The 14,091-nt window shown below is 43.4% G+C and overlaps 1 protein-coding gene across 1 annotated transcript; it reads right to left on the bottom strand.

The window, feature by feature from the left end:
- Positions 1–9,851: 9,851 nt before the first annotated feature.
- Positions 9,852–11,313, bottom strand: trhrb (thyrotropin-releasing hormone receptor b). The gene is made up of 2 exons (XM_062530180.1): positions 10,543–11,313; positions 9,852–10,283 (listed from the first exon to the last, which is right to left on the bottom strand). Exons 1-2 carry the CDS (start codon positions 11,311–11,313, stop codon positions 9,852–9,854), a joined length of 1,203 nt encoding a protein of 400 aa, XP_062386164.1.
- Between the last annotated feature and the right edge of the window lie 2,778 nt (positions 11,314–14,091).

Raw genomic sequence — 14,091 nt, 5'->3', positions numbered from 1 at the left:
GGCTGGGGGGCAGAGAAATCACTATCTGTGGGCTGTGTTCCTCACCTTACTGCTGGCTTTTCTTCTGGAGAAACGGTGCTGTTTGTCCACCTCAGAATACAAATTTGCACAACATCAGTGCAAATCATAAGTACAGTATTTATCAAGCATAATGTGGCTTGTTTTGCCTGAATTATTTTTTTTACTTGTTATAGTGTTTCTCAAAGGACTAGCGGTTTATCATAATTGTCCACTTATTATGCACACATGTAAATTATAGGGTATTTGTTTGAAAAGAAGCTTAGATTAAGTACTATAATTCATCAATATTCATTTGATTTTTACCCAAGGAGCCGATGCACTCGGGCCTTTCACACTTCACTTAGTAGAATTTGTGTTTGTGATGCATGTTTGTTTTCCTCAGTGTTTCCTAATAGCATCATTTCTCTTCTTTATGTCTTCTTCCTCACTTGGAAAATGCATATCGTTTGTTACCTACAGTGCCTTCACTACTACGTATCTCTATGAAAAGCAAAGTTGCCTGCTCTGAAGGGCATATTTGGTAGATTAAAGAGGCGGTCAGTGTTTCAGCTGAGAGGGGGAAAAAAATTAAATCCTTCTACCCAAGCATTAATGGTGTTGTGGATGGATTTGTTGACTATTTGAAGAAGCAAGACATAAATATATAACTGACAACACAATTAAGAGCATGATTATGTTGAGAAACATTGGTTGTTTATCATGTTCCCTGAGTTATATTATCATAATTTACATTTTTGTCAACAACTTAATTTCATATTTAATTAAACCTAATCTAATAATGATGTCCAAAAAAAAACATGTCTATTAATTACGCTGTGGGTTAAATGCAAATCAGAGGAAGATTATTTCATATTTACTGTCTTGTGAAGGTGTCAAGATGTGTACAGCAGATGAATCCCCTCAGCTGTATTTTAGTTTATTTACAAAGGGCAGTGCCCCGTGGGTATCCATGCATTATGTTCATTGAGCAGACTGATTTTCTTCGTCTCTGGTGAGTGCATTTACAAACATAGGACCTTGTGTATAGGTCTATGTCATGTCACATCCCCTCCGTGACTTTCCCTGCTCTTCTGGATAACTCATTTGGTCTTGTCAGAATTTAATTAGTCATTGTGTTGTATATAGGACAACCTTTGCCTCTCTTGATGTTCTCCCTGCAGGTTACAGGGTGTTATTCATTTCATTCCAACCGACGGTAATGACTTTGTTTCTCACAGGCTTGTGTTTTCTTCTCATAAGACGGTCTGCATTCGTTCTCGCCACAGATTTAATTACTGCTACGCAATTGGATTGGCTGGTGTTGTGTGTTTTTGTATTTGTAATTGGCCCTCGCCCCGTGTGTAGAGTTAACAGGGTGCGGCCTCAGTTGGCTTGTTCCACTAATGCACCAGGAGATTGCCTGTCAGAGTCTCTCCAACTCCTCAAATGGGTCTTCACCCTCTACCTCCGCCTCCCGGTATATAACACGACTAAGGTAATCATGCCCCCCTGCACACACACACACACACACACACACACACACACACACACACACACACACACACAAACACACACACAAGTGTATGTCAAAAGCATAGCAACTGAAATTCAACACGATAGCCATTTTGTATATGGTGTGTAGCTGTGTACTTCATTTACATCTCATGATGGATTGCTCTGTTGTTTGTCATCAATGCATAAATATAATATACTGTTTTTCTATAAAATAGCAGTGATGTACTTTATGCCAGCAATGTACCCTCATAGATATTGGTGATGTATGTCAGTAAATACAACACCCTGATGTTTACCTTACCTAAACAGCAATATCTTTTGTTTATTTGTATTTTCTGCTTACATTGCATTGCTGTTCACCTCATTCCCGTGATCGATGAGCTAAACTTCGGGTAAGGGCCTCGTGCTCACGGGGACTATTTATTCAAGTTGCCCAGGACTCTTTGCTGAGGCAAACTTGATCCTTCACCTCTTTGTTTTGTAAAAAACAGTTTGTATGTCCTCTCAATTCCAAACACGTCAGTGGCAGGTGTTCAGAGTCCCACCTGTGTCCCCCCAACACATGAAATCTCAACAGCTCCTGTGAATCTCATTAAATGAAATATCAACACGTTCTGTGGCACGATGCCAATGTCCTGCACCACAGAAAGTCTGCAGAGGGAGAAACTTGGACCCCTTATGACCCCCACTGTGGAGCTTAGAATTCAGGGTGGGTTTCTTTTGTGTGTGTGTGTGTGTGTGTGTGTGTGTGTGAGCAATGTGCCCCTGCGCTCACACTCACTCACACTGACAGGTGTGCCGATTGGCATCTGGACCTTGTCACTGGAGGAGGGGAGAGGAGGACCTGTTGTGTCAAGAAACTGCCCGAGGGGTGAAATGAGTTTCCTGTTTCCTATGTCTGTGGGGGCATTCTCTTAAGATATAGCCCCATCCACACACACACACACACACACACACACACAGCTCTCCTTCCACACACACACAGACACCCGCTTACACACACATACACACTCACAGAAAAAAAGACTCCCTCGTGATACCAGCATAATAGCAGACGTAAACTTGTCACAGGTAGATAAACAAGCACCGATGTGCCATTCTGAATGTGCCCATTCTGAAGCCCTCTCAGAGAGGAGGAAAGATGTTCAACACGTCTACGCACAACAATGAGGATTAGTCTAGTAATGTGTTGATTTGTTTGATCTGAACCACCTTCTTTTTGTGTCCCATAACATACAGAGCAACGACTGTATACGAGCTCACTCAGAATGCCCAGCTGAAGGACTCTGAACACCTGGGGCTGACAAAAAAATGTGAGCGCCTTTCAAAATCACAAGTAGCACCTTTTAAAATCCACCCCACTGTTAAACCAATAAGTTCACCAACCAACAAGTTGATAAACAAACACACACCACCACCCTGGCTTTCCTTAATGGGAAAACAGCTTTTGTTCATCATCTTGCTAATTAACTTTCTTTCCTATTAACTTTTAATTTGTTTTTTTTCTCTCTCTCTCTCTCTTCTTTGTGATCAATGCACCGCCACTCTCCCGGTTCAGTTACAGCAAAAAGAAACACATCTCCTCCATGTCTCGTAATATGCATTTAGCTGCATTGTAAAGTGGTCAGTCATTCGAAACCCTCTCTTTGTTCGTTGCAAGTCTTCTGATGTATGTGTTCTGTCGGGAATAATTAGTCTCGAAGCAGGAGGATTGGACAGTGTTGGCAGAGGCTATAATTATGGCCGACCGAGGGACGGGCTTCTCTCGCTGCCTTTCTCTGCTTCCTCGCTGTAATGGATGTCACGCTGTCATTATATCACAACAAGAGACTTTTTTATTGCCATGCAACATTCCCAATCTGGGATAAATGAGCCAGAAAATTAGGTTGCTGTTTTTTCTTTTCTCATCACCCGCTTATACCTTCTCTCTACCCTCTCTGCCTCCCTTCCTCCCTCACTTTTCTGTCTTTTGGTTTCTTTCATCCTGTCTTCTCTCCTCTCTAGTCTGTTCAGCTCCCCCATCTCTCTCTCTTTCTCTCTATCTCTCTATCCCTCTCTCTCTACCTCCCTCTCTCTTCCTCTATTTTTGATCTACTGTAACTCTCGCTGCCTCTCAAACTGTCCTCTTATCTGTATACTCTCTCTCCCTCCCCCTCTCCATGTCTCTCTCTCACCCTGACTCTGTCCCTTTCCCTGTCTCCTTCTCTCTCTCTCTCTCTCTCTCTCTCTCCCTCTCTCCCTCTCTCTCTCTCTCTCTCTCTCTCTCTCTCTCTCTCTCTCTCTCTCCCTCACTTTGTTCTTACCCAGCAGTTTCCTCTGGCACCTTTGGTCTCCAGCTGTGCATGCTCTGCGCGTGTGATCTTTTCAATGGCCAATGGTTTTTCCAAGTTGTTAAACATTCAAAAGAAGACGTATATGGACATGGACATAACGTTGTCATCTTTCTTTCTGTGAGAGTATGAGTGGGTGGGTGCCCATGCCTGCGTGCGTGTGTGTGTGTGTGTGTGTGTGTGTGTGTGTGTGTGTGTGTGTGTGTGTGTGTGTGTGTGTGTGTGTGTGTGTGTGTGTGTGTGTGTGTGTGTGTGTGTGTGTGTGTGTGTGTGTGTGTGTGTGTGTGTGTGTGTGTGTGTGTGTGTGTGTGTGTTTCACAGATGGAGCGGAAGCTCTTTTTTCCTCGGCCAGGTCTAATTCTCAGCAGGAAGGAAGCAGGCCCGGTTGGCGTGCTGTGTGTGAGACTCGAGTGGAGTGGGGTGGCCTTTCCCTCTGCACTCCCCAGCGTCTGCGTCATTAAAAGCCTTTATGGGAGCAAGATAAAGGTGCCTGGCACAAATCCCCCACTACCTGGCCTTCAAATAGTCTCTGGCTCATTCTGTGTGTGTGTGTGTGTGTGTGTGTGTGTGTGTGTGTGTGTGTGTGTGTGTGTACTGTATGTGTGTGTGTGTGTGTGTGTGTGTGTGTGTGTGTGTCCATGTACATTCCGTGCTTTGTCTGTCCTCTCCTCCTATATCTCATGTTCACTGTGTGGACACGTATGTATTTTAAGTTTACTATGTGTGTGTGTGACGCAGCGCTCGCTCAGTTCTACTCCAAGAACACACTCGGTGCTCCCTATAGTATTTACTGTAAGTGCCATAGATTTCTTCTATAGAGATCAATGAAACTACGCTGACAGTTCTGTCCTTGAGATTTGTATCTGCTATAATAACCGTGGTGGCATGTCAGTGTTAACATTAGAAGCCAGAAATCATTGTGCGTAGACATACGTGAGACTTAAACCATCAGTCAATATCTATCCGTGTGCCCGTGTCGGTCTGAAGACGTATTTTGTCCTCTGCTCCCACAGCCTTTTAGAAAATAGGCTGACCTCAGAGGTTAACTTGCCCCGTGTCTGTTCGTACCTGCTGGGGACCGTGATTACCCCCCCCCCACACACACACACACGCACACACACGCTCTCCTCTCGTCTCCCTCTCCCGCGGGCACTTCTCATCTCATTACTCCCCGAACCGCAAACGGATCAATACGCCCCCTACAGCAGATAGTGGAGGAGGAGGAGGAGGAGGAGGAGGAGGAGGAGGAGGAAGCAGCCAGCGGAGAGAGAGAGAGAAAGAAGGGAGGGAGGAAGTGTAGAGGAGAGATAGAGGAGGACAATCTGCTCTCTCGGTCACCTCCGTCCTGCAGGTTGACTCCTGGCCGTTAAGAGTGTGCGCTGAAAATGAATAAAAGCACACACATCCCACATGCAGGCGCGGCAACCAGAGTGAGTTATGAATGCTAAGAAGAGAGTTTGTACACTGTTAAAGCGCTTCAGGGATGCTGATAGGGGTGGGGGTGAGGGTGAGGGTGGGGGTGGGGGTGGGGGTTGGAGGTGAGGCACCCAACAACACCCCTTGGGCACTCTACTAAAAGCAAACAATGTTTCAGCCGGCACATTCTGACTGCTTTTGGAATCAAAAATTCTGCTCTACAAAGATCGGGAGTGTTTCTTAGTTTATAGTGGCAGTGTTTTTGACAATGACCATGACAGTGTGCAGCGCTGCAGATAAGAAGCTAAGTATTCTCTCTCTGTTGTTGTCTTTTGGCAATTCCGGCACCTGTTGATTCAATGTGTTTATGTTTATCTGTGTATTTGTGGCGGCAAAGCCTTTCCTCTGTGTCCACTGCCACTAATACATATTTCCCAGCAGAGCAGTCCACTGAGTGTGTGCATCTGACGAATCCAGAAAGGACAAAAAGACTGCATTTTGTTCAACCAGAGGTAGGCAGGCCTACATGTTTTTGTCCTGACCTGGGTATACCAGTTCAATTCGTACAAAGCGATGGTATTAATTCAAATAATCAGCCTGGTAATGCGGTTTGATCTGTGACCCCAATCGCTTTCCTCGTTCCAGTGGAGGGGTGGTGGTGCCACAGTCCCCTATACGAGAGGCACGTGGACAGCAATTTCTCATCTGTTCACCAGTTTGTTTGATCTGAAAGCCAATGACGGCATACATCATCATCACATGCATGACCACAGCCCCCCGCTACACATATGCAGATGAATGCACTGTGGGTATTTGCATAATGAATGCCACCATGTCTGCACATAAAGAGAAAGAGAGAAACGAGACTATCTCCAAAGCCACTTTCAGGTGCAGATTGGTACAGTATATCCATACGTAACATAACATATGATGACATTGGGGGAGATTAAATGTCATTTGAAGTAAAGGGTAGCCAGTGAACATCTGGCCCGTCAGCCAGCCACCTCTACAGTATCTACATAAATATGAATAAATATGAGAGCAGGCGGTTTAAAAGACAGCTATTTTCCGCCTGATATGCTAAACAGGAGATATTGACATCAATCTACGTCCCCTCCGTCGTGAGTGTGTGAAACCTGTACTTTGGAATAGCTCTAATGATTTTATGGACCCAGATACATTTTTGTCTACTCACCCGGGATTTTCTCATAGATAGCTGCTTAATTCATGTTTTGTGTACGACGTGTATGAGTGTGTTCTAAGTGTGTATGATTGTGCATGATGCAGCATGTGTGTGTGTGTGTGTGTGTGTGTATGTGTATGTGTGTGTGTGTTTATGCATGTTTATCTCTTACTGTGTGTGTATGTGTGTAAACATCCATACATATGCTAATGAATTGATCAGCTTGCCGTGTACGGCTCTGTCTTTTCTTCTCCGCACGACTAGCGGCTCAGAAGCGGCTCCTCTGCTCTGCTGAGCTGCATTGATCCTCATTTCGGCTCAGCGTGCGTCTCTGTGTTCCTCCTGTCAATAGGACCTGCTTAAGAGAATCCAAACAAACAGCAGCTCAAGCCCCAGATACTCACAGCTGCACAGGAGGCCGCTGAGAGCTAGAGCATGCCGTATGCGGGCCGTGTGAGGGCCAGGTCGCAGCCGAGTGTGTGTGAGACTCAAGCCAGATCACCTGCTGTCTGTCTTTGTCTACTGATCTGAAGCAGATACTTTAACTCCATGAGGGTTTGTCTGCAAAATGTCTGCTTGTTAATTGAACACGTGTAATCATGTCCCCTTTCACATGAAGTAAGATATAAAAGTAAAAGAAATGTTTTCACATTACTTACCTTGCGTGTCATGGTATGAAATATTCAAGTTCTTTTATCCCAGATTTAAAATCGCACATGAAAACTTCTTTTCCCTAAACATTTCTTACAGACCCATATGGGACAGTGGTGTACAAATAAACATTTCAAGTTATATTTTAGGGGGTTTTGTAGCCTTTAATAGACAGGACAGCGAAGAGTTGATCAGATATGAGTGGTAAGGACATTATGGGGAGTGGGTTCGGATAATGATCTTAGGTCAGACTCAAACCTCGATACCTGTGGGCACTTCGCCTGTAGCTAATGCTTTTGCTACACTACACAGATATAGTTTTTACTAGTAAGAGTATGTTCCCTGGGTGTCAAACCCATGCCCTCTGGTGTTGATAGTGCCGTGCTCTATCCACAGCAGCCCAGAGATGAAACTTCAGTTTGCCACCTTGTTATCTCCACTGAGGTCTGTTGAACCATCTGCAAAGCAACAGGCGAGTTTCTGGTATAGATCTGTTCTGCTGTGATGTTTGCTTTAAGTACTGAGTAGTCATTAAGGCCCTTTGTTTATCAGAACAATCTACACTGATTAAGGTTTCATTGGAGAGTCTGAAGCTTGCACAGGTGCCATCCTACCGTTTATTGTAGCATAACAGGTAAACATTGGACGAAACATAATAGACTTTAAAAAGCCAATAAATAACACATTCACAGAAATATGCTCTCTTCACAGCAATTCATGGGAAAATCACAACAAATTGAATCACCTGTGAAGGTTTCATACAATCATAACGGTCAATTTTAAGATCTTATGTGAAAACAAAATGCAGAAATAAAAGACATTCATGTTCACTTCTCACATAATTCAGAGAGAGAATCAAACTATTCTATGGTTAAACACAGTTTTACAGTTACACAGACAGCTGTTTTGGCAAATATTTAGAAACTCACCAGTTTTGCAAACACATATGAGCAGCATGATGTTGTGAGGTAAATAAAAAATATAGATACATTCAGGCATGAATAATGCACATAAAAAAATAGTGTCTGACTATAAGTCATTGAGTTCCTGATCTCATCCTGAATCTGCTGTGATCCATAGCGGTCACTCGTAATAACAATCATGACTTTATTCACTTAAATCCTCTGTTGGTCCCTGTAATTACAATAGAGATCGCTAAGACATGTGACCAAAGTCATCAAAACACAAAGAATTATGGGTACGTTTGGCTCGCCTGATGCCAGCCCATGTAAACTAGTGGGTCTGGGTCTATGATCTGGCATGATAATAATGAAAACTAAGCGTGAAAAAATTGTGTGAAAAACAGTTATAATCTCGCGCTTCCTTAGTGCTGCTATCCAAGCCATTCCTCGCCTTTTTGTCACCTCTGAAACATGACGTATACTATTATTTTTCCACGCTGGAAAACTATAAAAGATAAGCTTCATGTTACTCTATTGAATTTTATAACACAGCAGGTAAACGGCATTTCGACAACTGCACTTCGTTGTTCCCGCACGTCAGTAAAACAACTTAATTTTGGGCCACCTATTCCCAAAATGCGTTGCGTTTTACGTCACGTTCTCAATCTCTATAATATAAACTTGCTATGATAACATTAGTCACTTTCAACTCTTCAAGAGTCACTCTATGATAAAAGGCATCAAAAACAAAGCATTCACAATGCAATAAGATGACCTGGCTCAGACACTAAAGAACTACATGGCATGGCAGCTCACTAACCCATCTAATGATCAGACTACATGTAACCACATGACAAAATATGAAACTCTTTCCCATCACTTATGCAGCAAAAAGCAAAAGCAATAATATCAGACCTAATAGACACATCCATTTCATGTTCTTGGTGCGCTGTACATTATTTAGCCTAGCTGAACAGTCTTATCACCTTTGTAAGGCAAGACATTGTCAGACGGACAGACTAGTCAGTTGCTTTTGTTGGATATCTTTTGTGACTAAACCTTGCAATGTTCTCTCCCGTATTGGATGTGGCTTTTTCTTCTGCTGAGGTCCAGGTTGGGAGTGGTAGTGGATAATGGTGCTATCGAGACTCTATAGCCATGACCTTGTGTATTCACATCTAGCAGCTGAGGCAATGGTATTCAGGAACTACAGACTTCCTGTCTTCTAGATGTACAAAAGGCTAGGATTACCTTTGACATTGTGTAAGAAGTGGGCTTAATGGCCATGTGAAATACTCTCGCTCATTCCTACATACAGAGAGAGAGAGGCAATGTTTTTCTGTGCCTCATACAGGTGCATGTCCTTTAAGTGCAATCTGCCAACTACTTTTTTTCCTAGTCTATAAGTTCACTGAGTGTATTAGTGTCAACATGGTCGAATACATATCATCACTCAGCGTGCCCCTGCTTCGTACCTGACCATTGGTTAACCGTCCATTTTAAAGGGAAATTAGAATGCAGAGGAAACATCCTGATATATATTATAAGCTGATTTTTTTTTTTTTTTTTAAATGTAATCAGTTATTACACCTGTAACTGATTGTGTGGCTGTGCTGTGCTTTAAGTGATCTGTTCATTTAAACAGGGATACCAGTAAGTTTGAGGGCCTCTGTTGCAGAAGACACTCAAACCCTGTTTCTGGTCAGCTAATGTGATTTATGGCATTACTTGTTGCGCTCAAATGTGTGTGTGTGTGTGTGTGTGTGTGTGTGTGTGTGTGTGTGTGTGTGTGTGTGTGTGTGTGTTGGGGGGGGGGGGGGGCTTTTGCTTCCACTCTACCACTCATTAAAGAATCTATGCCGAATTTGTGTTAAAAGTCATTTTCGCCAAAGTACAGTCCTCTGGATAGAGCGTTTTCTTTTCGGCAAGTAGTTCCTCTGTGGCTGTCAACTCGTCCAGTTCGGTGGTGTAGTGCTCGGTGCTCTCCACCATAGAGGTCTCCTTCCCGGCGCTGTAGGTCAACGCCACGCTGTACGCCCCCTTGGTGGCCGAACTCCTGCGTCCGCACAGGCAAAGCTTGCGGAACGCCGCGCGAAACTTCTGAGACATGGCATTGTAGATGACCGGATTGACGGCACTGTTTAGGTAGATGCAGCTGCGGCAAAAGAGCAGAAACCAGGTGTCCAGGTAGGCTTGCTCCAGGAGGGAGTTCACCACAACCAAGGTGCGATAAGGCATCCAGAGTAGGGCAAAGAGGATCACCACTACCGCCAGCATTTTAGTAACCTGGACAACGCAGGAAGAGATTGTGTCAGAACAAAACCCCAGCCTATTAGGCTACTAAAACAATTTGTGCTAATACACAATGATTCATACAGACTACTAAGTTATAAAATACAACTCCAAAACTAATTTCAAACAAAAAAGAAAGTGCAAACAATTAGCCTACACTCTTAAACTGTTCATGAATTGGTAATTAAGTTCAAATTTAACTTTAAAAATGTAGTAACTGGGACGTGAAGTGACTGGATTTGCGCGCACTCACCTGTCTCCTGGAAGTGGCAGTAGTGTTGGAACAGTGGCTGGACTTTTTCAGGTTAACCACCGTATTTCCCTTTCCGACATTGCTTTTTCTGTTTGCGTTTTTTTCACAAGTCAGTGGGTTCAAGAAGAGAATTCGCGCAATGAGTCCATACAGGATAGTGGCGAGCGTGAGGGGCACGACGAAAAATATGCCAAAGTCAAAAAAGTATATGGGCATGTAGACGCTTCTTTTCATCTTGTATGCGCACGATATTATGGTTACATCCTTGTACACCGTCTCCACCGTATCAGACAGATACAACCATAAAACGCAGTACAGCGAAGTGAGCCCCCACACTAACAATATTATCTTTTTCGCTCTGGATAAAGTGCACAGAAACTGAGCTTTAATCGGATGACATATTGCAATATATCTCTCAATGGTGAACGCAGTAATTGAACAGGAGGACGCGTTGATCCCGAGGTACTGAAAGTAGGTTATACAGAGACATCCGTAGTGACCAAACACCCAGGACCCGTAGATGCTGTCCGCTATGTTTGGAAGACCGGCTGCCGTCAATACCATGAGGTCAGCCACAGCCAGACTCACCAGGTAACAGTTGGTGGGTGTCCGCATGTGCTTTGTGGTGAGCACCACCAAGATGACCATCGTGTTGCCGATGATTCCCAGAACGCATATTACAAACACCAACACCGCGCTGATGACTTTGTATTCGATGCTGTGGTCGGTCCATGTTGGTAAAGTTTGGTTCCCCACACTGCTGTTCTCCATCTTTGCTTCCTTGATAGCTTACTTTGATCACTTACTTTGATAGCGCTCTGCAGAAGTGCGTTGTTTTGGCTTTTGTCTGTTTTAATTCGCGATAACACACTTAAACAACTTCGAACTTTATCGTAGCTAACTACAGAAGAACTAAGTAGAATATTACACGCTGTTTTTTTTTTTTCAGTGACAAGTAGTGGGCCAGTTGCTTTCTTCCTGATATTTCAGTGCATCCCATTCGGCTTTCTTCTTTACGAGGTTATACACACACTTAAGTCCAGATAAACGTGAGATTTGATGAGCTTTCCATATCCATTCCCCATGTGAACTTTCCTGCTGGTCTCTGCTGTTGCTCTGGCCGTTGACGCGGATCTCTGGTGGACCAAACGCGTGGTGCTGAGATGGTCTGTGTCACCGACGCGCGTCATTGCGCAATGCAAAGCGCAAGAAGAGGCGCAATAATAGAGAGCAGGAGACGGTATTTACAGACAATTTACAGGACACCTTTATCTAATACTTAAACATCAGCCATTCCAAATGGACCCTGACAGTCATATTGGTTTTACTCAAAAATAGCTGAATTAGAATGGACGGGATTGTCTGAATATATAGCCTACACTTTATATTACTGAATAATTTTAGTGGCCATTATGCTAGAACATGTGCTATACTAAATTTATACCTACTATTTGATAAACTCATCAAGTTAGAATGGATATGTACATACTGTACATGCAATATACATTAATGCAACACATGGACCTAAGTATCTTCAAAGGCAATATGTTTACAGGTTTCTGGATGTCAAAATGTTGCCTGGAAGCCGTTATTTATAGTATTCTCCTGTACAGCATTTTGGATTTACAGTAAGAGCAGAGAACATATGGCACTGAGAGACCTACAGATACAGTAAATGTAGTAAGTCGACCTTGGATTCTGTGTAAAAAAAAAAATCTCTTACAGTTCTGTTGCAAAATGCATATGGCATGCTTTTCTTTATATAGAATTGTTGAGAACAGCCCTGGAGATTCCTCTCATCATAGTTCAGCATATTGTTATGTCTTTGTTTGACCAACACACATTAGGCCTGGCGAACCAGTCACTGTTTTCTTTACCTGTTTTTGCTGTTTAGGATATAGCGAGCGTGAGCGACCTTTCAATGCAATGTTCAAATTCACCTCAGTCCACAAAGACTGTAATTTTAATCACCCATAAAGAAACCAATTCAAAAGAGAGATCGGTTTCAGCCCAGTAGTAGGGGGAACATATAGCTCCATTCATCTCAGCGAATAAGCCTGTAGACCTTAAACATAGGCCTCTCCCAAGTCCTCCACAACGGCAGGTGATTTATTCTGAAGGGCCTGAGGCAAAGAGATAAGTGACTGGGAAAGAAAAAGGGGTTCACAGAGACTCCCAGAGTCTTTATCATCCAAAGATGTCAGTGCAATTTTCTCCTGCGGAACAGTGGTAGGAAATGAGAGGAAGGACTTGTCGGCTACCGCGAGACAGACAGTGAGCTTGGGGGAGCTGATGGAGATCGACTGTTGCCAGGGAAAGCGCAACGTTTACCTTTGTGACTAGGGCCAGATTATCTCTCACAAATGAAATCTTATAGAAGCTTGAAAAAATTCCCTCAGGTATTTTTTTTTTCTTGCCATTGTTCAAAGACAATCTGTCAAAGTTCCAATGCCTGCCTAAGCATATGACGGTTATTATTCTCTTTAATCTAAATTACCCAATGCATTAGTCTGAAGAGAGAATGTCTTAATCAGAAACCTGAGAAGCTTGGCCAACAAACCTGACTGAAATATAAAGAGTCTCTTTATATAGCCTGTCTTAAGAGACTGTGACTGCCATTGACGTAAGGCATGTGATATTCCTGCCTTTGATTTAGCTATGTTGCCAGGTTATGTATACCTCGTTAAATTAAAAATATCAAGTGCTCGTGTATCCATGCAACCATCACACAAATATTTGAATTTGATGGCATATAAAAATATATATTTATATTGAGAAATGATTCTCATCAGCTGTAAAACGACCATGTCAAATCCTCCATACCATTTTTAAGAAATGAGTCTGTTAAATAGGGTCGTTAATGGCTCATTATGGAACAAATAACCCTTTTTAAAGTGAGCTCGTTTGCAAGAGCGATGACAGATCCACACACACGTCTTGGCAGCCAACTTTTGTTCTCTGATTAATACAAAGCGTAGCGCCAGCTGGCAGCCCCGCATTTGATGTTGGATGCATGGCTTCACATTCTTCCTCAATAATTGACTCATCTGGGATTGCACTGTTGCTCCACAGACGCTCCATCACACGGAGGAGAGGAGACGCGCTGTGCCGTGCTGTACTGTACTGTACTGTACGTCTCCCCCTCACCAAATGCTTTGGGTGCTGCTGGGGAGACGGACGGCCAGCGAATGATCAGAGCCGTATACCAGACCGCTCTGAGTGGTGCTATTTGTGTCGTGGTGGCGGTTTCCAACAGCCGGAGCCACTGACAGTCCATTCCAATGAGCAGGTGGATGAGAGTCGTGTACAGTGGTGTCCAAATGAATCTGTTTTTGCTGTAGTCTGTTCTCTAGTAGATGTGCCAGACAGGTAAATATGCCTTCATGCATTCACAAGACTGAAAGTGGTGTGTGTTTGTGTGTGTGTGTGTGTCTGTCTGTCTGTCTCTCTGTTTGTGTCTCTGTTTGTCTGTGTCTCTGTGCATATCTATATACATACTAGTGTGTGTGTGTGTGTGTGTGTGTGTGTGTGTGTGTGTGTGTGTGTGTG

The sequence above is a fragment of the Sardina pilchardus genome, chromosome 24 (assembly GCF_963854185.1).
Source record: "Sardina pilchardus chromosome 24, fSarPil1.1, whole genome shotgun sequence".
Taxonomy (NCBI): domain Eukaryota; kingdom Metazoa; phylum Chordata; class Actinopteri; order Clupeiformes; family Clupeidae; genus Sardina; species Sardina pilchardus.
This window is presented reverse-complemented; position numbering and strand designations above follow the sequence as displayed.